Source organism: Eumetopias jubatus, unplaced genomic scaffold, assembly GCF_037043125.1.
Source record: "Eumetopias jubatus isolate StellerSeaLion01/CBP00866 unplaced genomic scaffold, mEumJub1_p1.0 scaffold_12, whole genome shotgun sequence".
NCBI classification, from domain to species: Eukaryota; Metazoa; Chordata; class Mammalia; order Carnivora; family Otariidae; genus Eumetopias; species Eumetopias jubatus.
The window spans coordinates 106,070,438-106,095,979 of NW_028274818.1; the positions used below are offsets into that span (position 1 = coordinate 106,070,438).

At 44.8% G+C, this 25,542-nt stretch overlaps 1 protein-coding gene across 2 annotated transcripts in view; it reads right to left on the reverse strand.

Annotated features, from left to right (window-relative positions):
• Positions 1 to 25,542, reverse strand: part of LMTK2 (lemur tail kinase 2) — an 89,712-nt gene that overhangs the window by 17,867 nt on the left and 46,303 nt on the right. For both annotated transcript variants that reach the window (XM_088016713.1, XM_028088416.2), the window contains exons 7-9: positions 13,300 to 13,433; positions 2,165 to 2,249; positions 600 to 721 (exon numbers count right to left, since the gene is read on the reverse strand). In XM_088016713.1, coding sequence (XP_087872839.1) covers positions 600 to 721; positions 2,165 to 2,249; positions 13,300 to 13,433 — 341 coding nt within the window. The remainder of the gene's footprint in view (positions 1 to 599; positions 722 to 2,164; positions 2,250 to 13,299; positions 13,434 to 25,542) is intronic.

Consider the following 25,542-nt stretch of genomic DNA (forward strand, 5'->3'; position numbering starts at 1 on the left):
TAAAATAAGTGGAATATACATGTTATAATTTCTAGGGTAACCTTTAATAAAAGTATAGGACTAGCGTAGATAGCTCTCAAACTAACGGGAAAAAGCAGTTAAAAAATCAATCCAAAAGAAGGCAAGAAGAGAAAAAGAAAATAGAAAAAGCAGAATAGCACAAAAAATATATATATAAATTAAGACAGCTGTAACAGAAACTGTTAGTCAAAGACATAAACACATTTTTTTCAACTTTCATTAAACTGATCTCCTATAAATCACAGTATTACATATTGGTCCAAACGTCTTTCTGTTTTTTCATTCACTTTAATAAATATTTAAAATGTCTATTATACTGCAGGTCTTACAGGAGGCAAGAAAATAGACCAGTTTCCTGCTTTTGTGGACCTTATTACTGTTGAATGGGTAAGAGAAAAGTTAATTATATCATCACAATTGTGATAATTGCTATGATGTAAAAGAATTGTCTTTACCTCACCATCAGGCACACCTGTGTTCCTAAATCTTATTCAGTTATTTTTCTTTAAGTACTCAAGGGGAAAGAAGTTAGGACTTTGCTACACAAAAGTCTAACAGAATGGTAAATCAATACCTACCAGATATTACTATACTTCGTTTGATCTGCAGTTAGTAGTCTGTCTTGAAAGCTGGTTACTAATTCTGGAGCAGTCCATCGCAGAGGGAAAATTTTTTTATCATCTGTTTCAATATAATCCTCCTGTTGTGTTAGAAATCATACAGAATTTTATTTTTAAAAATATTTTATTTATTTATTTGACAGAGAGAGAGAGAGAGAGCACAAGCAGGGGAAGTGGCAGGCAGAGGGAGAAGCAGGCTTCCCGCCAAGCAGGGAGCCCGATGTGGGGCTCGATCCCAGGACCCTGGGATCATGACCCGAGCTGAAGGCAGCCGCTTGACTGGCTGAGCCACCCAGGCGCCCCAAGCATACAGAATTTTAAATTCTATTAGCTTTTCAGTGAACTCAATGATTTAACACCAGGTCATTCTCAGAAAACACAGGCTGAACCCAAAAGACATATTAGAAAAAGAAGTGGGCATGAAGACAGATTTTCTGGGCAGAAGGTGGGTGAGGTTTTCTCTGAAGCCTTTTGGGCTTCGTGAGCTGCTCTCTGAGCCACGAACGCTTGCTCAGTCAGCCTTCCTGGAAAAGGAAGGTACTCCACATCTGATGTACAGAACAGACCCTGAGCAAAACATCTTTTAAAATATGCTGGGCCTTACGCCCCGAGTAGGGCAGCAGTGCCTAAGATTAGGGACTGGGTTCTAAGTCCATGCTCAACCATTTACAGCTCGCTACCAGACTCTGGGAAAGCAACAAATATGCTAAGCCTTTTTCTTTATCTGTAAAATGAAGATGATACAATACCCACCTCCCTTTATGGTGAGGATTAAAATAGGTAACTGCCGGCAACGACTTCATGGTGCCTGGTACACAGCAAGGGCTCAAGACGCTAGAGCGACTATGTAGACAAATAACCAACTTATATTTCCGTAATATATTTTAGTTACAAAGTACTATGAAAACATGACCCCTGTGGTCCTCACGAGAACCCCGGAAGACAGAACAGGTATGATCCTCGTGCCGCTCTGCAGATGGTGTGGAGCCAGGAAAGACAGTCACGTTCTATGCCCCATACCATGCTATCTCATTCAGCTGGGCTACAAAAGAACACATGAAAACCTCACCTACTTCTTAGTTTGTTTGGGGATATATTTATGGCAGAGTTTAAAAAATCTAAATTGCAAGCTTCCTTTAGAGCCAGAGTTTTACTGGGGACATGTTGATATGACATGTATTTGATTATACAGGTGGTAATGATTATTGCCCATGTGTCCATACTAAAATGTGTTATGCACCACCAAGCTATATTAATTACACTGTGTAAAAATCTTATTTTTAAACAAAGCCTTTGGAAAGCCGTCACAAAACCTCAGCACAGAGCCACTGATGTAGACAAACAACACGTCAGAAGCCAAGACTGCTGTTAGGATGACTAGAACAAACCATTCTCCAAAAGGGCAATGTAACCAAGACTCTTAACCCCCTCTTCCAAAACCAGGGTGGCATTTTGTGATACGGCCACCTCATGGCTATGAAATTAAGTCAACTTCAGGAGAGAACCTTTAAACCTTGGCTTACCTTGTACCTGCTGAATCCTATTCCATAATCTCCGACTTTCACATTCAGGTCCGAGGTAAGAAAACAGTTCCGCAAGGCTAAGTCACTAAAAGCAGAAAGAGTGAAGTGAACACGAGGACAAGGAGAACCCAAGCAGGGCACTGTCGCTCCTAACTGCCGTGCACAAGGCCTTCTCTATGAAGCAGAGTGGTGTGCGGAGCTCCCTGCTCAGTAATGTTTTAAAATTCTTCTTTTGGGGCGCCTGGGTGGCTCAGTCGTTAGCCGTCTGCCTTCAGCTCGGGTCGTGATCCCGGGGCCCTGGGATCGTGTTCGGCATCAGGCTCGCCAGTCTGCTTCTCCCTCCGACCCTCCCCCCTCTCATGCTCTCCCTATCATATCCTCTGTCTCGATTTATTAAGATTTTATTTATTTGTTTGAGAGAGAGAGAGAGATAGCAAGGGAAAGCACAGGTGGGGAGGAGAGGGAGAAGCAGGCTTCCCGCTGAGCAGGGAGCCTGACGCAAGACTGGCTCCCAGGGCCCTGGGATCGTGACCTGAGCCGAAGGCAGACGCTTAACCGACTGGGCCACCCAGGTGCCCCTAAAATTATTTTTTAACGGAAAAAGTATTATATATCATATTCGTCATTACTAAAATCCATGGAGATGATCAAATTTTTTCTTACAAGTAGTAACTGCTAAAGCAGGGAACCTGGATGGCTCAGTTGGTTAAACGTCTGACTTGTGATTTCAGCTCATGGGTTGTGAGATTGGGCCCAGCATGGGGCTCCATGCTCAGCAGGGAGTCTGCTTGAGATTCTCTCCCTCTGCCCCTCCCCCATGCTCACGCGTACTCTCAAATAAATAAATCTTTAAAAAAAACAAGTAACTGCTAAGGTTAAATTCTGACCATATCTGTACCTTCTGCTGCATTAATAGCAGATTTATGTCTCATTTCCTGGTGTTTTGAGAGTGATCAAGAGGGGCGGCTGGCTGGCTTAGTCGGTTAAGCGTCCGCCTTCAGCTTAGGTCATGATCTCGGGGTCCTGGGATCGAGCCCCGAATCAGGCTCCCTGCTCAGTGGGGAGCCTGCTTTTCCCTCTCCCTCCGCCCCCTGCCCTGCTTGTGCTCTGTCTCTCATTCAATTTCAAATAAATAAAATCTTTTAAAAAAAAGGATGACCAGGAATTTTAAAATACTATGAGCCAAAGTGTCTGAATAATTTTTTACAGTAACTTGTATTACTTGAGTAATAGTCTAGTGGTTGTCTATTTATTATAAGTAAAGATGAATAAAATTACAACTTCAAGCACCCCAAACTAATCTACATTATTAAAAATATTAATTTTTAAATATAAGGAGGCCACTTCCAGTTACTTCGCTTTCTTGCAAACCCCACCTCTCCACAGGAAGGTAAAGAGCACATTTTCAGGACTTACTGAAAACAAATTACATAGGTTATTTAAAAACAGGTTAATTCTCAAAAACACATATGTTGAAAAGTAAAATCTACTTTTTCTGAAAGAGCCTTCCATATAGACAACAGAGTAAACACTTTGGATTTCGGTATAAGCCCCCCTTTTATCCTTCAATCTTTTTATCTGTTTGATCATCCACTGGCATAGGAATTAAGAGAGTCCACTAAATTAAAGTAGAAAAGCACAGCCCATTTATAGTTTCAAATCATGAAGTTATCAAAAACTTTCTGTAGTCCAAAACTCAAAATGTTTGTCTTGATATGATTTTAGAAGACAAAAGCTTAAACTAATGATTAAATTCTTAATTTTCAAAGATTTTAATTTCTGAAGTTTACATGCCTGAACCAGGACCATGCTGATGACGGCAGCAGCTATGGCTGATGTAACTCAGTGACAGCCCGCCTGGTACATAAGGACCAGGTACGTAAGGACAGCCCGCCTGGTACACAAGGATCCAATCATATGTTAATGGCTAAGATTTATAAAGCACCTACTCTACACTGGGCATTTCTCTAAGCTCTATACACACGTATTAACTCATTTCATCTTCACAAGGAACCTTGGAAGTGGATAGTCTTATCCTCCTCATTTACAGATGAGGAAACAGGCAGAGAATCAAAGTAACTTTTTTGCCAGGGCTGCAAAGCCAACAAGACGCCGTCCCCCGCCGCAGTAACCATCAGCAACAATGCACCAGCAACTGGAGCGTTGTCCTGGACGTATGGCTGGTCCCCGACGAACACGTGCTGATCTAGACAGCCAGCTGGTTCTATTCAATCGTCTCCACACTCTGTTTACTAGCGGTAATTTTCACGGGGCTCCCCTCAGAAGCCTTCAAGCCTGTGGTGTCTGGGAGCAAGAGAGAAACTTCCAATCTTAAGAAGAAAATTGGTCTCTCCTTTTTGGAATGAAGGGAGGCAGGAGGGAGGCAGAAGCAATACACCCTTCGAGGGCAGAGAAATGGAAATGCTTTCCGGCAGGCGACACTGTCCACTGGACCGACAGCTACAACAGGACAGTGCCGCGGGTTCTGCCAACAGAGGCTCTGTCACTGAGCACCACTGATGGGCATTTCCAGAGTCTCGAGAAACAGATCCTTCTTAACCTTCCCCACATCTCTCTCCTAAGAGCAGAATTAAAAGCTGGGTGCGCCAGCATTCCAACAGGGCCCTGTGTGTGTCTCCTGCAGGCGGGCAGCGGCCTTGGCACTTGGCGCCTTCCCCGCGGGCCATCTGAGCAACCAAGCCCTAGGCAACACCTGGGCTGCCCTGCCCCCTCCGTCCTCTCCTGTCTCCTTCCACATGTACAGTGCAGGTCTTTAGACACATCAAATGTATAGGTTACGGAAAAGATGAAAAGTCACCTAAGCAAAAGGCCGTTGGCTTTCATTGTAAAAGGCATCCTAAAACTCTAACACAATCCAAATGATGCTCTCAGGGGAAGGAGGAATGCTTCTCCTCACCTGAAATCTGAAGCAATGAGGACCCAAACCAGGGCGGGACTGGAGGAGCTTCTTCTAAACCTGCCCCCTACCTCCACCCCACGCATGCAAGCACCACACACAGCATTGGGGTGGAGCGGGGGGGGGGGGGGAGGCGGCGCAACAAGGGCAATGTGGGGACTCGTCCTGGCTCCACTGCTTAGGAGCCGTGTGACTTGGGGCAAGTCATTTAACATATCCGAGCCTCAGTTTACTCACAAACGGGTGCGCTGTAAGAAGCTAACTCACAAGGTTCTATAAGGATAAAGCAATATATGAAATGTTCTCAGAATGTTAAAGTGCTATCTACTTCTAAGATAATGAGGTAATTCGATTCCAAATTGGTAAAAGCAAATATTCTCTGAAGCCCAACACACAAAGCTAAAGAAGAGAAAAACACAAAGGTGTAACTTAACAACACAGGCAATTCTTGACGTCAATGGCTGCTTTTGGTCAGGAAACACAAACATACCCAGTATATTTTTCCTTCAAGTTGAAAAACAGGTCTGGTGGTGAGGCTGCCAAACGATCCAGCTCTGACGGCCTCTGGCTCCGTCCCCTGGCCGGCAGCAAGGCTGTCCATCGCCCCGCTGTCAGTGATGGCCTCAGCCGTGTGAGCGGGGCATACAGACGCGGGGAGTGAGGATCCACAGACCTAGAGTTCCCCATCCTGACCCACAAGGAAGCATCACTACTTGTTCTCAGCTCGGCCAGAGCTGGCGTTAACCTGGCCCCAGAAGGACTGCTCGACTGGAAACAGCTTAGGGAGGCTGCAGCCATTTTCAAAATCACTCACACCTCTCTTCGCCTCACTTTTGCTTTCGCAAGCAAGCTTAATTCCTCATAAACAGAGGCACCACGTGGGAAGCAAAATAGCTGAAACTTACTGCTCAGTATTCTTCTAGGGCGTGGCATACATTATCTCAAGTCCTCTTGACAACAGCACTTCAGGATAAAGATTATCCCCATTTCATAGAAGAAAAAGGTTCAGAAGGATTAAGTAATGTGGCTTATCTTGGTACAGTTAACGAGAGGTGAATTAACAACTTGAACCCCTAATTCGTGCTTTGCTCACCAGACCGCTCTGCCCTTGGCGGTCATGAAAGTTTAAAAAAAAAAAAATCACTCAGAGTTTTGAAGAAACTGCCACTTATCACTTGAAGATGGGACGCAGCTCAAAGCCGTACAAGCTCAAGATGAAAGCCAGAGGACTCTGATAACGGCACAAAGGACGCAGTTTTAACTGCTTTTGCCTCGACTTATTCGGTCGGTCCTTGCTAGCTGAACGACATTACATTTCCTGAGTGCCTCCTGCATGTCAGGCACCTGCTAGGCTCCAGGTCTATAGAGGACACTTGCGCTGTGAAATTCTGGGCGGACGCCAAAGAGAAGGAAGGTCTGTGGCTGGAATGTGGCCCACCACTGCTGGCCTGGGTTTTGAGAAATGGGGACAAAGCCTTCAGTTCTGTTTTCTCCAGGGCTGGGCCAGAGCTGACACTGAGCTGGACAGTCAGGCTTCTATGGGTCTCAACCTCTGGTTATGGCTTACCTCCTCCCTGTACATGATTACAAGACTGGACGAAACACATAAGGATGGCAGAAACAGAGGCTGCCAAACGGGATGAACTATAGGGCAGGGCAGAAGGAGAGGAGGGAGTAAGCTCAGAGAGCGAGCAAGCATCCCAGAAATCTGCATACAGGTCCCTCTGAGTCTTGTCTGAGGCCAACTCCTGAGCTGCGTACGTGTGTGCTCTGGAAGATGATGAGGCTGACAGGACACTCAAAGAGCTGGGAAGACTGGTCAGAGTGGAGAGACTTCCCTCAACAGCCTGGTGATACCCCTCAAGGTCCTAAGAAGAAGGTGACTCTGACATAAGGCAAGGGATCCCCTAGGCCTGTCCCAAAGGCGTCTACACCAGGATGGAACTGAGCTGCCAACTAACTGCACGCTCTTCAGAGTGGTAGTTCTTACACTGGGCGTGTATTGGAATCACTTGGGAGGCAAGTGAAACGCAGCAGGCCTGCAGTGGGGCCGGTGGTACCCCTCAAACAACCCCCAGAATCCAAGCCCGGCCTAGAAGGCTACACTGGATCAGGGCTAGCACTATGCCATGGATCCCAGAACATTAATTTTCCCATAAGACCTAGGGTCATCTAGAAAACTGGAACATTTAGTACTTTACTTACCCCTGATGATTTTAAGTTGAGGGCGAGGGTCCCGAGGCAAAGCGGCCCTCCACCGAAGACCCCCGCCCTTCATTCCCCCCCTGCTTCATACACATGCTCAGCCTGCAGCAGAGTTCCTTCCCCAAGGGCACGGCACAGCCAGCCCAAGCCTCCAGCTCTGTCCTCTCTACTAGTCCGGCCATGCGCACGCACAGGCTTTTTGCATTAACTGGGTTACAGGAATACTAGGCTTCAGGGCGCCTGGGTGGCTCAGTTGGTTAAGCGACTGCCTTTGGCTCAGGTCATGATCCTGGAGTCCCGGGATCGAGTCCCACGTCAGGCTCCCTGCTCAGCAGGGAGTCTGCTTCTCTCTCTGACCTTCTTCCCGCTCGTGCTCTCTCTCATTTCCTCTCTCAAATAAATAAAATCTTAAAAAAAAAAAAAAGCAATACTAGGCTTCTAAGACTTCCTCAAGAGCTGCCGTTTTTTTTTTAATGAAAAAAATGTTTTGTTTTTTTTTTTTAAACTTTCTTCCTCCCCCAGCTCCACCCATTCCAGGTAACATGTATTAACAAACTGGTAGGTATGATCTTTCTGTATTTTTCCACAGGCAGAGTGTACACACAAGAAAACACAGATAAGGGGAGTAAGGGGCATTTGCTTTATGCGACATTATGCCTACCTCTCCACATCTTTATTTCTCACCCAACAACATCACAACGTGGAAATCCCTCCAGGTCAACTAGTCCAGCAGCCCTCCATCTTTCCCTACGATAGCTGCGTGGTATTCCACAGTGTGGATGGCCTGAGACTGGTTCTCATTCCCGCCCGTGAACGTCTACTTTGTCATGTTTATTTTTTTTGCCGTCGCCTCAAATGCTGCTACGACAGATCATTCCACTCCATGTCCTTAAGTTCCGGTGCCTCTCTGTCCTATGGAAGTGAGTCTAGCAATGGGAATGTGTTATTTTTTAATTATACAGTTATTGCCCTAATAGCTTTTCAAAAACTGGTAATGATTTATAAGCGATTTAGGACAGAAACTTCCCCACATCCCTACTAGCAATAGATGCAGCAGTTCCTTCAGGAACTAAGGTTCCATGCCTTTAACCTGCACGTCCCTAACTTCTGAAGGGGATCACCTTCCCATCTGTCTCTGCCCGTCTGTCTAGGGGCTCATCGTCCTCTCGCCGATCCACCAGCATCTGTTTGGTGTCGTGAGCGGTCGCCCTTCGGCGGCTCCTTGTGTTGGCAGCTACACCTTCCCAAGTCTGTTGTCCACTGACTTTGTTGTGGTGTCTGCTGCCATGCAAAACATTTAATTTTTATAGAGCAGTCAACCCTCCATGTAATAGCCACCCATTATTTTACAACTCCTGGGTTTCCCACCTCAGGAAAGGAGGGCCTTTCTGGTTAGGAGGCCTCGCTCATCGCTGGGAAACACATACCGTCTTCCAGAATTTTGCCAATATCACATTTATTTCTTATACCTTGATTTTCACATACAGGACGGTGCAGAGGTCCAGTAATTTCCCAGATGGGTAATTAACTGTGCCCACATTTAACAGGGAAGCCGTCTCTTCCCCACTGACAGGAGTTCCACTTTTGCCATACGTTCACTTGCTCTATGCACTGTCTACTCTCCACGAATCTGTTTCTCCATCAAAACCATACTGATCTCTATCCCAGGAGTCTGCTGTGAGTTCTGATACCTCGTAAAGCAAGCCTCCCTTTCTGCCCCAACAATTCACTTCTTTTTCATACTCTGCTGGCTCTTCTAGACACTTATTTTTCCATGTGAAGCTAAACATAATTTTTACCCCTTCCCCCTCACAAATCCTGTGAGGATTCTTACTGGAATTGTTTAAAGTTTATGTATTAATTTTGAGTTAATATGAGCGCCTGGGTGGCCCAGCCGGTTAAGCATCTGCCTTCAGCTCGGGTCATGGTCCCAGGGTCCTGGGATCGAGCCCTGCGTCGGGCTCCCTGCTCAGTGGGGAGTCCGCTTCTCTCCCTCTGCCCCTCCCCCAGTTGTGAACTCTCTCTCGTTCACTCTCTCTCTCAAATAAATAAAATCTTAAAAAAAATAATTTTGAGACAACTAACATTTCTGTATTGTCTTCCCACCATAAAATGGGGCACATCTTTCCATTTGTTCACATGTTTTATGTCCTTTGGTAAGACTGCACAGCTTCCTTCACACAGTCCTGTGTCTTTCTCACATTATTTATTCCCAAGTAATTTATAATAAATCATAATAGAAAATTTTTGTGGCACTGGTGAAAAGGGAATGAGGGTTTTTTTTGCCCTCATTTCCAGGGAAACTGTAGTACAGCTATAAGCAAGCTACAATAAATTCTCTAATTTAGTTTTGTTTTTTAAAGAAACTAGTACCTTGCTTTTTCTCAACATACAGTATCGTGTCACCAGTTAAAAAGGGTGACCAGTGATTGTTTAGGGTAGCTTGCTGGCTAAGAGTGTGGGCCCTGGAGACCACAGCTCTGGTTTTGAATCCCAGCTCTGCTCTATGACCAGGATCTTCCAAGTGAAGAACGCGAGACTAGAGCAGGTGAGGCCCCACGTCTGGGACCCTCACTCTTTCATTCCGCATACACGGGTCAAATGCCTGCAGACTTTCAGCTCAAGCCAGACTCTGAAGCCGGTGTATGGAAAATCCTTGGATTTTCCTCATGAGAGCAAGATGATGGTACAGTGTCTTCTTTTCATTTAACACCACTATGTGCCACATGCTACCCGTGGCTTTGACATAAACTGATCAGTCAGGGAGAACTCCCCTGGACTGGGGGGAGATGGGGTGCTGCCCAATTCATGAATCATTTAATAAAGCCAATTAGATCTTCAAAAATAAAATAATCAAAAGAATTAAAGCAATCATATTTATTGCCATATAAAATTTTTTTCCTTGAAGATGAATCTTTAAAATAGAAAACATTAGGACTTTAAAAGATATAATCTGAAGATTTTACATGCACACAAATTAATGAAATCCCCTAATAATGCACCAGCAGAAAGAAACACGCTAGAGGTGCAGCACAACAAGCCTATTAGTAACCAGACTTCCTCATCTCTACCACTGTGGACACAACACACAGCACAGATTAAGAAAAAATCATGTAAAATGGCACCTAACCCTAGTGTTTATGTATCATGCTCCTGCAACACTGGATAGCCACACTCTCAGAGCTGGAGAATCTCAGGGTTTCTCAGGAGAAAGTTACCTTAACTTTAAAACCAGGAAAATCCTAAAAAGGCTCTCTCGTGAACAGTGGTCACCCGGGTACTCTTCAAGGCCATGGCCACACAGGTCTTCAGCTACCTGAGCCACCATGAGGCCCACGCTGCCCACTGGAACCTCTGTGCACTTAGCTCATCGCAGTGACCTGTGGTATCTCACTGGAGCCGCTAAGGAAGGCTGACAGGGAAAGGACAGGAAGTCCCAGGCTCTCAGCCAGAAAGGCAGAATGGTGTGGAACGTAGCATACTGGCAGCTTCTGCTGTTTACACAGGCTTCACGGATGTCACATGTAAACTTCAGAGATGCAGGCTACCTAAGACCCAGGCATATGTCTCCTCTTAAACAATAAACAAAAATAAAATTTAATTGGGGGTGCTTTACGAGATCAGTTTCCAAAATAGCAAACAGCTTTTAGTTGGACGTGTGGGCTATTCTATTTTCAACCAACACAGAAAGCCCGACTTTGAGTCAGCCAGTAAATATTCTGAATTCCGATTTAAAAAATATGCTATATTGCTACCATCAAAAAACAAAAAAAACAAAACTTAAAGCACAAATTTTGCCCCAAGTGGGAATTTTACATAAAATATAGCTACTTAAAGGGCACCTGGGTGGCTCAGTCATTAAGCATCTGCCTTCTGCTCAGGTTATGGTCCCAGGGTCCTGGGATCAAGCCCCACATCGGGCTCCTTGCTCAGCAGGGAGCCTGCTTCTCCCTCTCCCACTCCCCCTGCTTGTGTTCCCTCTCTCGCTGTCTCTCCCCCTCTGTCAAATAAATAAATAAAATCTTTAAAATATATATATATATATATATATATATATATATATCGCTACTTGAGAGAGAGAGAGAGGGATGCCTGGGTGACTCAGTCGGTTAAGAGTCTGCCTTCAGCTCAGGTCATGATCCCGGGGTCCTGGGATCAAGTCCCGCACTGGGCTCCCTGCTCCGTGGGGAGGCTGCTTCTCCCTCTCCTTCTGCTCCTCCCCCTCTTGTGCTCTCTCTCTCTCTGACAAATAAATAAAAGAGACAGCGGGAGGGAGGGAGGGAGGGAGGGAGGGAGGGAGGGGGACAGATGCCAACAGTTTAAAAAATATTCTTTACCTTGAGTTTTTGTACCTGGATAACATCCAAACCACGTGATTTACTTTATCATCTTTATTTGTTCTAAAGCTCACACAATTCTAAATTAAGTAGAACTTTAACCTATAGAAACTCAGAGGAAAAGAACATTTACTCTGATGTCTTTGCCAATTTTTAAAATACAGTAGCAGGAACATACCTGAGCTTTAAATGCAATTTCTATCTGCCTCTGAGGCCTTCACGCTGTTGAGTCTGACATGACACTCTCTCTAAATGCCCCAGCCTCCAAGATCTAAAACCTCCTAAACCACCTTTTAGAGAATAATCTGCTGTGTCTTACAAAAAAGTAACAATACAAATATGCTGGGTATTAACCTATTAGAAGAGACTAAAAAATGAAATCCAAGATTTCTCTATTATAAAGCAAATAGATATTTACATTTTGAAGTTTCTTGTAAGGGATTCTGCCTCGTGCTTGAAGAAACCCATAATCTTTGGGGTATTTCATAAAGCCCTTTATGAGAATGACTTGCTCACTATGCATGTCAAATAAGATATAGATGTATGGGAAAAATGTTAATAATCTTCCTTCTTCCCTACCCTGAAACAATGTTGAGAATTTGATAGGGTACTTTTCCACGTCTGTTCTCACATACACGCGTGTACGCGCGCGTGCACATGCACACACACACACAGGTGCACGTGCACACGCCCTCACACCTCTACAAATACAAGCAGGTGTTTTCTTATTTAAAAAAAAATGGAGTCACACTATAAATATACTCCTGTGTGACCTACCTTTTAAAAAACAGAATACTAAAAAAAAAAAAAAATTCATAGCCCTTAAAGTCAACACACAGGTGCTCCTTTCCAGCTCTTCGGATCGTTAAGAGTTAAATTATTTAATTAAAGTCAAGTAAAGAGAAGCTGGTTTCCCTGGAGACCTGAGAAATAATTTCAAACATATTTTAAACATAAATCAAAGCTCAGAAGGCTGGAGGAGAGTAAGCAGAAACCTCCTTTTGGGTTCAAAGAACCATTACCTCAGACAGGACTCCAAGTCCTTTGTTGTTTTAATGACGAAATTACATCAATGGTCTGAGGAGCAAAATACAATGTGCTCGAAGAGCTGCGGCTATTCAAACGGGACCAGAAAGGTTTCTGCACAAATGTGTTACGCTGACCGCCGTGCTGCCCACACACAACCCCTGACCACCTGCAACAGGCCCCAGGGGAGGGCGGGGCAGGGGAAGCCGGCCTCTCGGAGCCACCGCAGGCGGGAAGCAGGCACCGCTGCTCGGCCCTCCATGGAAATATGCCGCCAGCCTATAAGAGCCTCTCTTCCTCACCCAGGAACCTCGCAGTTAGAACCACAGCCTGAAGCTGTCACGAATGGGACGCACAGAGAGATGTCAGCAGGGAGACTGGCACCATCTGCTCTCAGCGCTGAGCCAATTTTTCACGTTCTCTGAAATTCTGGAGATGGCTTCTAGACCTCAGGCCATATGAAGACATTCTGTTCCCTGGTATCGGTTTAACTGCAGCCCAACTCCACCCTCATCCCAACCGTGGGACGTACAGGACAGCTTCAACTTCTACGCCCTCTGAAGTCCTCTGTAGAACCTCGACACCAACGGCGCCGCCGCCTTCTCGGGCGCAGCCTGGGCAGGGAGCGCGGCACGGCCGGACGGACCCACCTGTGCAGGAAGTGCAGCTTGTGCATGGCAGCCAGGCCCGCTGCAATCTCGCAGGCCATCCGCTGCAGCAGCATGGTCTGCGAGTCCCCCCTCATGTGCTCTTGCTCGTTGCGCAGGTAAGCTTTTAGGTCACCCTGCAAAAAGGAGTTCACGTCAGCTCCCAAAGGGGACGAGGTGAAAACACTGGCAACCCAACAGTCGCCTTAGCTAATGTTAACTATCAAGGTTGTTTATTAGAAATCACTTAGATCTGACCTTGATAAAGAATCTAATTCGAACAAGTTCCAACTTACAAAGAGTAATTCCACCCAAAAACTTTAAAGTACAGAAAACACTATTATCTTTTAGGATCATTCTAACTGTTAATATTAGTTTACCTTTAAACAAACTAAATATTAGTTTATATGAACACATGTAAAACAAACAGTAAAAATAAGATAATTTTTCAATGATGCACAATATAAACTAAGCGCAGAGGTATAGAAGTTTCCCGGTAACTGACATGATATGGTGCCGTGTGCACTGCCTTTAAGGATTCTAGGAGACACACGGTCAGAGAACATTACATCACGAAGGCTACCACCAAAGCACCTGTGAGCAACAGAGAGGGAGAGAACCAAAGAAAACTGGTGGAAGAGGAGGGGAAAAAGCACGCTGAATGCTGGCCAAGTCTCTGCCAGCCGCCCTAGGGCCCTGTGCTGCCCAGCCACTCTGAAGAACATTCCAGCCCTCCAGAAAAACTCATAAAGTTACGAAGCCTGATCAAAGGAGGGCAGCGTGGACAGGAAAATGAACAAATCCACACCTGGACACCCGAAACGCAAATGCTGAAACACAGAGCCCTGCAGGCACTTCTGGTGGACTTCCCTGTGCTCCCCCTACTTTCTGCCGGGGCTTTAATTCAGGACCTTATGTTTTGGGGGAATATACGTTTAAGGAAATAAAATCTTCCACATTGTCCTTATCACATGAGTAAATATTTATTGATCTGACTCAATTCCAAACTAAAGCTTTATATAAACGGTTAATCCAATTTAGAAAGCCAATAGCTTTCAATGTGCGTTATACCTGAGTCAAGGAAAGACTCCAACAAAGGAAGAGAATGCATTTCTTACCACTGTTAGGAAAGACAACCAATTTATCAAATTCTTCCCAGAGTAAAAACCTTAAAGCACAAATATTGTGTTACAAACATCTGCTTACTTTCAATGCTAAGCACATTACAATGTAAATTCTAGGTCCACTCCAGGAATCTTTCATTCCCAGTTTCAAGGATTTGTATATGAATGATAATGTTGAGATTCATAATCACTGCCACTGGAACTTCTGAGCAGGGTGCTAAGCTCTGTGCTAGGAGCTTCTACACTCGTTGCCTCAAATAATTCTTGCAACCTGAAACACTTCCTGGATGTAGAAATGAGGCCCAGGGAGGAGGTGAAGAACCGTGCACAAGGCCACAGCCAATAAACAGTGGGGCTGTACTCCTACTTCTCAGTTTTACCAACCTGTCAAGAAGATCCTACTTAGGGAGGCAGATCGAATCAATTTATTTTATAAGAATGAATGTAAAATAACTTAATATCAACCCCATGGATTTGTCAACATTCTCCCAAACATAACAGAACTTTGGCAGGACAGGGGGGTTACGGTGGGGGTTTTGTGCCCTCAGGACCCATGTCTCCGACCTCTTATTTCCTCCCAGACATGATGCTGGAATTGCAAGCTGCTCCAGAGAAGAAACAGACCCTTTCTTGCCTTTTAAAAACACTTGCCCCTCCCTGCTCCGCAGGAAGCTGCTTCTCCCTCTCCCACTCCCCCTGCTTGTGTTCCTTCTCTCGCTGTGTCTCTCTCTCTGTGTCAAATAAATAAAATCTTAAAAACAACAACAACAAAAAACAATACATGCCCCTTCCCGCCCCTGCCCTGCCCTCCCCCAGGCTAGCCTCTACCCAGCGGTGGGAGTGGTGGGAATAAAGATGATTCTCGCAATAATTACATTAACCTAGACAAACACCAGCAAAAAGCTCCAGGCCTACAGGCTAATGGGATTTTCAAAAGGTAGCCCATGCGGAAACTAAATATGAAAATAAATAGTTTAAGTTTATTTACATTACCAATGAAATGGCAACTTAAAGCCATTTGTCTAACCCCTCTCCTGCAATATCCATCTAAGGAAAAAATTACGTTCACACAAAAGCAGCATTATGCTGCGCTGTATCTGGCCAATTCACAAAACAAACAAGCTGCTGGCAAACACTGAACACTTCATAAGTGACTTTGGCCATGAAGGCAGAACGGCAGAGTGGGTGTAGTTATTTTTCAAGGTCATCTAAAGCACAGTTTACGCTTGGACAATGTGGGGGTTAGGGGCACCGACCCCTGAGCAGCTGAAAATGGACATGTAACTTTAGACTCTCCAAAAACGTAACAACTAACAGTCTGTTGGTGCCCAGAAGCCTTACTGAGTAACATAAAGAGTCACTTAACACATATTTTGTATGTTACATATATTATATACTATATTCTTAAAATAAGGTAAGACAGAAAAAAGAAAATGTTAAAAAAAATCATAAGGAAGAGAAAATACACTTACAGCACTACCCTGCGCTTATTGGAAAAAAAACAGCGTCTAGGTGGACCTGCGCAGTTCAAACCCATGTTGTTCAAGGGGCAACTGTATACTCCTTACCACTCACTATGTTAAGAGGTCTTGTCTCCACAATAATTCACTTTCCAAATTTCACCAGAAGGTAAAATATAACAAGCAGAAGGGGATTTTGCTTAAGAATGTTCATGCTAATGTTTCTAGCTTGGCAAAACTAAAAGGCTCTCCCCAGCCCCCATGACGGAGACAGAGTTAGCAGCACAACCCAGGCAAACACACCTCTAACCTGGGTGAGGAGCTAACATCAATGAATGAGGAGGAGCCTGATCACTGTTTCTCCTGGACAGGACTTAACAGTTTGTGCAGGACCCAGGGTTAGTTCTATGTTCTAGAAAGATCCTCAGAGCTCTCCTGGTACCACTGTTAAATCTTTTTTAAGGTTTTATTTATTTGAGAAAGAGAACGAGTGGGAGGGGCAGAAGGAGATGGAGAGAGAGAGAGAATCTCAAGCGGACTCCACACTGAGCGCAGAGCCTGACGGGCTCAATCTCACGACCCTGAGATCATGACCTGAACTGAAATCAAGAGTCCGACGCTTAACCAGCTGAGCCACCCAGGTGCCACTGGTACCACCGTTAAGAAGAAAAAAAAAATCAGCATATAAGCTTTAATTACAGTAAAAAATGTTTATATTAAATAAATAATAAAAACTGATTCATTCTATCCAAAACAGACAAAACTGTATTGAGATATCTGGTTTATGTTTCAGTGGTACTTAATGAGTAGACAGGGATTACTACTTTGGTCCCTTATTTAAAGAAAAAAATCATGAAGAACAGCAACGTATTCTGAATTAAAATATACTTTCCTTTATCCAAGTCTTAAAAATTTCTCAGATCCTCCCCAAAACCTCCCAAAAAGACTCTAAAAGAAACATGTATGACGCTAGATGGCAGCAAAGCGCTGCACCAAGAACTCTGAGGGAGGAGGGACTGGGAATGGCCTCCTGCACTGAGTCACCCAAAGACCTTCAGAGGGACCCCACACGCGTCCTCTTGACTTCCAATCCAAACCACCACAAGGGTTCTAGCCAGCTTTCTGCAGGGCACTGAGAACAATGAATTAATTTCATCATTATGTAAAAACTCAACCAGAGTTCAATAACTGGAAAATTACAGTCATTTATAGGTTTAATAGGATGACTTGGGCGGGGGGAATTTATGATTTGTAAACAAAAATCTGAACAAAAGGATGCAAGGCAGGCATATACAGCCACATACTCAGCCCCTGCCGATGAACGAAAATGTCCACATCAAGCTGAATGCCCTGAGGACCTGTCTGGTCACCCCCCGCCCACCCCGGGCCTCTTCCTCAGCACGCAAGCCCCCACCTGCCAATGTCCACACCCTGACACACCATCTTCTGCTGTTATGGATTATTCACCCCTGTGCCCAAACAGCCCCCAGGTCAGTCCAACCAAGAACCAAACAAGCCTCCCTCTGCCTCCACACGTCTCTTGCACTCACATCCCACTTCCCTTTTCCCTCCATAGATGAACTCTGTTCTGGCTGACTTATGCCCCACTCTCTCAAGACCACCCCCCCCCCAAGCCCCCATGCTCGGCTGCAGCTGCCCCCACGGCGCCCTCCCACCACCTCTCACCAGCACAGCCAAGGTGGAGCCCTGCCTTCTCTCTCCACCTGTCTCCTGGTCTCCTCCTATTCTCACTAGCAGGCTTTCCCAGCCCTGGGCTGGATCTTCCTCCTCACTGATCTGTAGGTGCCGGCACAGCCCAGGACTCCATCCTGGTCCTCGTCACTGCAGACACTCATTTCCTATCCACCCTATGGCTTTAAAAATCATTTCTAATACATTTTTCAGGCTCAAAGCCCCCGTCCCCCGAGCCCCAGACTCATCCTCCCAACCGCTGACTTGATGCCCTCTCCTGGACGCCCTAAGGCGCACCTCAAATCTAACAGGCCTGATACGTAACTTGGACAACCTGCTCCATCTCAGGAAATGGCATCACCATTTTCCCAGTAGATCAGATCAAAACTGAAGACCTCATTCTTAGGTTTGCTATCTCTAGACTCCCACATCCAACCCCTCAACAAGTCCTGGACCTATTTTCACTGAGAGCCAGGGCCTCAGGGCCCAGGGCCAGAGGCAGACATGAGAAGAGGGAAGCCACCAGCAGGGCCCAGGGATCCCCCCTCTCCACCCAGGCGCCCACGCTCTCACGGTCAAGCCTGATCGTGGTGCGTCGTCCTGCGGCACTAGCGTCCCCTCTACCAGCCCTGGGTTAGGGACACTGTCCACATGCACCTCTGTTCCCCTGTAACCCCATGTCCTCTCTTCTACATGAGCTCTATGGAGGCAGGGACACGTCATTCATCTTTGTATGCCCAGCACCTAGAAGGTTCCCTGGTGCATGAGCTTACATAATGAATATATTTATAAATAAGACATACCCATTAACTAGGCATCTTCTGCACAAAAGGACAATTCTAAAACAGAGGCTCCTCACTGGTGGAAAAAATATATACAAGCATTAAACCACCTGGTATAAAAACACACAGAATAAAATTAAGCCAACAGTTAAAATCCCCACTTTGCCATTGGTAATTATGTGACCTCAGGCAAGTCGATTAACCAGATAAATAAAGAACAGAAAGCACGGTGCTGAAGCCAGACAGACCTGGGTTCAACTCTTCAATGAACACCTTCATCTCTCTCAGCCTGTTTTCCAATCTGTAAAATGAAACTACTGCCACCCATCTCACAGGGCTCTCAGGACCCACGAAGGGAGTAAAGGACAGCCGCAGGCCTAGCACAGACAAGCTAGAGCCTTCCCGTCCTTAGGCCTCTTGGTGGGCAGCGGCCAAGGTTCCTTTGGCTCCAAGAGCCCATGATTCCAAGTGTTACCAACTCTTGATGGTAACTTGGAACTCTTGAGAGACGGAATAAAGCAAACCCCACAGAGGAATATGCTGCACACTGAGAATCCCAAATGGACTGCTTTCCCCTTCTCATGTGGCCACTGCCAATTCCTCTCAGAAACTCACTCCCTGCTTTATCAGCTGACTCTCATAAAGGAAATGTGGACCTGACATCAAGAACACTCCCTTGCAAAGAAAATGCCATTCGGATGCTCCCCATTGCTTTGGGGTCAGGTGACAGAGTCAAAGAAACTGATGACTCTTCAGAAAGATTAAGACGGAACAACGTGGCTGTCACCTCAGCCTGCGGTCTGGGTTCCAGGTCTGTCTCTGCTTTTCACCCTTCCAACTGATCTTTCCCAGCAGATGCCAACCTGCTTCTCCAGCCCCCACACCCCTGCGGGGCACTGCGGGCTTCTCCACCCAGGTCAGGCCATTCAGGCTATTAACACAGGTCTAGCCAACCACTCCTGCACACTCCGAGCAAACACCTTCTCCAAAGCAAAGGCTTCTCCAATGATCCTCTTTAGAACTGCAATACTTTTTTTTTTTTTTTTTTTAAATAACCTCTAAGCTCAATGTGGGGCTTGAACTCGTGACCCTGAGATCAGGAATCACATGCTCTACAGACTGAGCCACCAGGTGTCCAGAACTGCTTATACTTCTATACACATTATTCAAACCTTTAATCATTGTGATCAATTAATATAACTAAAAATGAATAAAAATAACTACCATGTCCTAAGCACTTAGTATGTGCTCCAAAATTTACATTTATCATCTTATTAATGGTCAGGGTCATCTACCTGGTAGGTGGTATTATCCCCATTTGACAGACGTCTAATCTGAGGCTTAAAGAGTTCAGGTAACTTTCCAAAGCGATACATAAGTGGCAGAATGAGCATCCGAAGGCAGGCCAGCCTGGCTCTAGAGGCAGGGAATGTGGGGATCCGGGTGCCCTGCCTGTGTTCCTGAGGGCACCACGCAGAAGCAGGATGACTCACCTCTGCGCTCCCCGGGGCACTGTGCACAGCCCTTTGTACTTCACAGGTGCCTGGCACACTTTCATTGAATGAGCGATCCTTACCCCCAAAACAATCTCCTTGCCTGGATATTCATGTGAGAGCACTGTGGACATCCCACGGCAACAAGTTATAGACAACACCCTGCAGCCATCTCTCCTTCCACGAACGCTGTGCCGTCGGCATTATAAACTGCTGGCTGCCGTCCAGCTACCGAACTCACTCAGAAGAGTTTTTATTTTCTTTCATAAAAATTCCAAGATAAAGTGCTTTTCAACAACAGACTGGTAATTCCATCTTGCAAGAATTACTTAAGTGCAAAAATATTCTCTCCTTTCTATTTAAAAGATGTTATCGCTGAGTATGATCACTGCCCCAATGACGACTGAAAAGGCCAATGTTCATTCAATAGCTCTTGACCTACTAAGAACATGTGAAGATAGTGGTTCCTTTCACTGTGGCTGCAGCTGCTTATTACCGAGCCTGAGCTATTACCCTCAGTCCCCTGGATCCTTGCCAGCCGGCTGTTTTGCCTTGGATGACGCCCCTCTGCTCCGGATGGCCTATTTCTGGGAGGGCTGTGGAGCGTCCAGGCTGGGAGCAGGGCTCAGTGTTGAAGCGAGGCTTTGGTGTGTCGGGGGGGACATCCCTGCAGGTGGGAGCCCTCTTTGGCTCACTGGGATGACGCTACCTGACATTTCCTGCCATGTAGCCACTACACATACTGAGCCTGGACAACTGGACTTTATAGAGTTGGTGACCCTGACGAGGCCGCAGCGCTTGCTGCTGCTGAGTCTGCTCCCTCCGAAGCTTCCTAGGGCCCAGAGGTGATGAGCACAGAACTGTCCAACGGCACAAACGTGAGCCCTTGCTGCTGGGCAAGGTGGAGAGTTCCCTGGGTCAACAGCCTCTTCTTGGATGGGAGACTGGGCACTCCAAGCACTGACTGCCAGATTTCCCCAAGGGCACAGGGGCATCCTGCTAGTATAGGTAACACCTGGGACAGCACCTTAACTGACAGTAGGTAATCATTGACTTGTGTGTGTGTGGTAAACATAACATTACCATCTTAGCCATTTGTAAGTGTCCAGTTCAGGGACATTAAGCACCTTCACACTGTTGTGCAGCCATCCCCACTATCTGTCCCCAGAACTCTTTTCATCTTCCTAAATGGAGACTCTGTCCCCGTTACATACTCAACTCCCCATCCCTCCCTACCCAGTCCCTGGCACTCACAATCCCACTCTCTGTCTCTGTGAGTCTACTTTAGATTCCTCATATAGGTGGAATCATGCAGTATTTGTCTTTTTGTGGTTTGGCTTATCTCACTGAGCATAATGCCCTCAAAGTTAATCCATGTTGAAGCAGGTGCCAGAATGTCCTTCCTGTTCAAGACTCAGTAATACTCCATTGTATGGATAGACTCTATTTTATTTATTTATTCATCCACTGATGGGACACTTGATTGCTTCTACCTCTAGGCTATTGTGAATTATGCTGCTATGAACACGGGTGTGTACATATCTCTTTTGAAGTGCTTTCAGTGATTTTGGATAATATGTACTTAGAAGTGAAATCGCTGGGTCAGATGGTAATTTTAATTTTTTGAGAAACAATTATTGTTTTTAAAGTTTTACTGTTGGGGCGCCTGGGTGGCTCAGTCGTTAAGCGTCTGCCTTCGGCTCAGGTCATGATCCTGGAGTCCCGGGATCGAGCCCCGCATCGGGCTTCCTGCTCAGCGGGAAGCCTGCTTCTCCCTCTCCCACTCCCCCTGCTTGTGTTCCCTCTTTCGCTGTGTCTCTCTCTGTCAAATAAATAAAATCTTTAAAAAAAAAGGGGGGGGCACCTAGGTGGCTCAGTTGTTTAAGCGACTGCCTTCGGCTCAGGTCATGATCCTGGAGTCCCGGGATCGAGTCCCGCATCAGGCTCCCTGCTCAACAGGGAGTCTGCTTCTCCCTCTGACCCTCTTCCCTCTCGTGCTCTATCTCATTCTCTTTCTCAAATAAATAAAATCTTTAAAAAAAAATAAAGTTTTACTGTTGATCAATGTACCACTGGGCAGTGCACTTAAATTACAAATAGCTACTAACTCTGCACTGCTAATGAAAGCTGCTAGTGGGGGTGAAGGCTCTTTTCACACGTCTAGCCTTCAGGAGTGGACACTCCCCATTATGACTTAGGAGGTTCACATAAAATATGTTTCAAGAAGTTGTAACTGTTCATTCTGGGGAGCTGTATGCATAATCTTCACCCCAAAATACGAAAGCCAGTACAACTTTATCAAGTTAATATTCTCTGAATACTCAGTCTAAGTACTTGGAGAATATGCACTCAAATGTGCGATCTAAAAGTACTGGGGAAAAATTTTTATGAAAAGAATGTTAACAGGGGTGCCTGGGTGGCTCAGCTGGCAAAGTGTCTAGCCTTCAGCTCAGGGAATGATCTCAGGGTTCTGGGATCGAGGCCCGCGTCAGGCTCCCTGCTCAGTGGGGAGTCTGCTTGTCCCTCTCCCTCTGCTCCTCCCCCCCGCTCTCTCTCTCTCTCTCTCAAATAAATAAAATCTTTAAAAAAATGTTAACAAAAAGTATGTAATTATATTTATATAAAAACAATGTATAGTGACAAAGATAAAAAGAATACTCAAGAATCTTATTAATTATGGGTTATTTGTGAAAATTGTAAAGGCATTGTTTGTATATTTTGTAATGTTTTAGAGTTTCTTCAAAAAGTAGGTTAAACTCCTATTCCCAAAAAGAACAGGTAACTTTGTGAAAAAATAAAATAGCACTAAAACTAACCCATCGCCTGACCCATTCAGAAGAAAACATCAAGCTGAGCATCCAGAGGCCTTTCCCATTCCAGGAACAACAACAACGTCTAATAAAACTTCCAGGAACGGACATGGAAGGTGAAGAATAGGAAATACCAGTATGTATGAGACAGTTTAATAAACTACCTTGATTAACCCAGAAATGTGATATTTCAAGTAGATACGCTTCCTGCCACATTTCTGTTGTGTTCGCTCATGAAGACTGTGGTGACTCTTATTTATAAAAAATATCAAGAGCTTAAGGACCCAGAGAAGTCACCATAAAGTGTCTCAGAAAACGAGAACTCTGACAGCAGACTTGTCTCATCACAAAAAGATGCATCTTTACGTTTTTTTCTCAAGTGCTGGCAGCATAGGAATCTCCCACCATACTGGTCACCCCGAGGCCATTAAAATAAGCAGATTTCATATTGTAATAACCGAGGATCATAAATATTATGTAACTGACAATACTGAGATAATCCCAAACAAAATATACATGCAATAAAATGATCAGAAACATCACTGAGAATTCCTTCCTCTTAGTTCTCACGCCTCCATTCAATAATTTATCAGGCTAAATAACAATTATCACATGTCTGCTCCACCTACAGAGGAGCTCTAGAGGACAACGACCTCCCTTTCTGTTTCCACGGAGTGCAGCCTGCTGTCTTTCCACAGCAGCTGCTCAACAAATAAGCACACTCGATGATGGGAAAAAATGTGGGGATGGCCAGGAAAAGTAGGTTTAATTCCAGTTTTCCTTACATTGAGACAGAGCTCTCTGAGGTCCCAGCTTCCTTGGAGGAGGGTTAAAATATTAATTTCAGACTTAGTCAAATTACATATGCATGTTATAACTTCCAGTGTAGTCATACAAAAAACTAAGAACAGTATCAAAAATCCAAACTAGTAGGGGCGCCTGGGTGGTTCAGTAGGTTAAACGTCTGCCTTTGGTTCAGGTCATGATCTCAGGGGCCTCGGATCGAGCCCCACATCAGGCTCCCTGCTCAGCGGGGAGCCTGCTTCTCCCTCTCCCACTCCCCCTGCTTGTGCTCTCTCTTCCTCTCTCTCTCTTGCACTCTTTCTCAAATAAATAAAATCATTAAAAAAATCAAGAATCCAAAAGAAGGCTAGCAAAAAAGCAAAACAGGTAGGTAGGAAAAATAATACAGAATAGGTACATAAAATTCCAAGTATCTCATAGATATAATATACATAAATGGAGTACATGTTCCATGTTAAGTGATCAAGACTGACAAATAAAATATTCATAGGTGATACAAACCCGAGAAAAGGACTGAGAGAGATAACCAGGCAAATTCTAACCGAAAGAAAGCTGGAATAACTATATTAATATCAGTAAAAACAGACTTAATCCTTGTAACGCTTAAAAAGAGTCCCTTCGTAATCACGAGAGCTTAAAATTACAAGATGTTATATATCAATTCTAAATGTGTATCCCTGACTCAACACTCAAAGGAAATACAACTAGAATTATAAGGAAAATCCATAATCAGAACAGATTATAATATGCCTCTCAAAAATGGATAGAAAACAGACTGACTCCTCCCTCCTCCATCAATGCCCTCCCAAATCAGAAGGATAGAGGAGATTTGAACCACCTCATAAATTTGACCCAAAAGGAGCCATACAGGTACACTTGTATAGAATACCAGAATATATATCCCCCCACCCCCCACAGCACCTACAGATATTAAAATATACATTGATCCTAGGGTGAAGATGAATCTAGCCTGGGAGAGAGCTGCAGCTGCCCCAGAGCTAATGCATAAAATGAGTGAGAACCACTCTGCTCTTATCAGTCACTGAGATTTGGGGGTTACTCTGATAATCCAATGAAAGCTAATACAGCAAGGTTATTAATTTTTCTTTGGAATTAACTACCTCTGCCAATGAGCGTAATATTCAAATCACATTTAGGAATTAAAACAAAAATCCACAATGGTTACTGCTCTCTTTCCATTTTACCAGCTGAAAATATTGTCTGAACTAACTGGGGATTTATCCTGATGTGCTCCCACTTTTCTGTGTATAGTCTTAAGGTTTTAATATTCTGAAAACTGAGACAATGCAAGGAAATTAAAACCTAGCTTTTAAAAACAAATGACTGGGGTGGGGGAACGGGTTAGCCTGGTGATGGGTATTAAAGAGGGCACGTACTGAATGGGGCACTGCGTATAATACGCAAACAATGAATCATGGAACACTACATCAAAAACTAACAATGTAATGTATGGTGATTAACATAACATAATAAAATAAAAATAAAAACAGATGATTACAGGAAATTTACACATAAACGTTATTATTATTCATAAAAGCTGTACAAAAAGTTTTTCCAATTATAAATCTCAGTAAGTAATACTATCATGCTAAGAAATTAGGCTATTAATTGTAGGTTAAAAAAAATCATCTCATTATTTAAAAATATAAATGGCACATACATTCCTTATTTTAAAAAACTGATAGGTTGGGGAGCCTGGGTGGCTCAGTCAGTTAAGCATCTGCCTTTGGCTCAGGTCATGATCTTGGGGTCCTAGGACTGAGCCCCAAGTTGGGGGCTCCCTGTGCAGTGGGGAGGCTGCTTCTCCCTCTCCCTCCGCCCTACCCCCAACCCCAGCTCTGCTTCCTTGCTCACTCTCGTACTCTCTCTCAAATAAATAAATAAAATCTTTTTTTAAACAATTTTATTTATTTATTTGCGAGAGAGAGAACGAGAGACAGAGAGCATGAGAGGGAGGAGGGTCAGAGGGAGAAGCAGACTCCCTGCTAAGCAGGGAGCCTGATGTGGGACTCGATCCCGGGACTCCAGGATCATGACCTGAGCCAAAGGCAGTCGCTTAA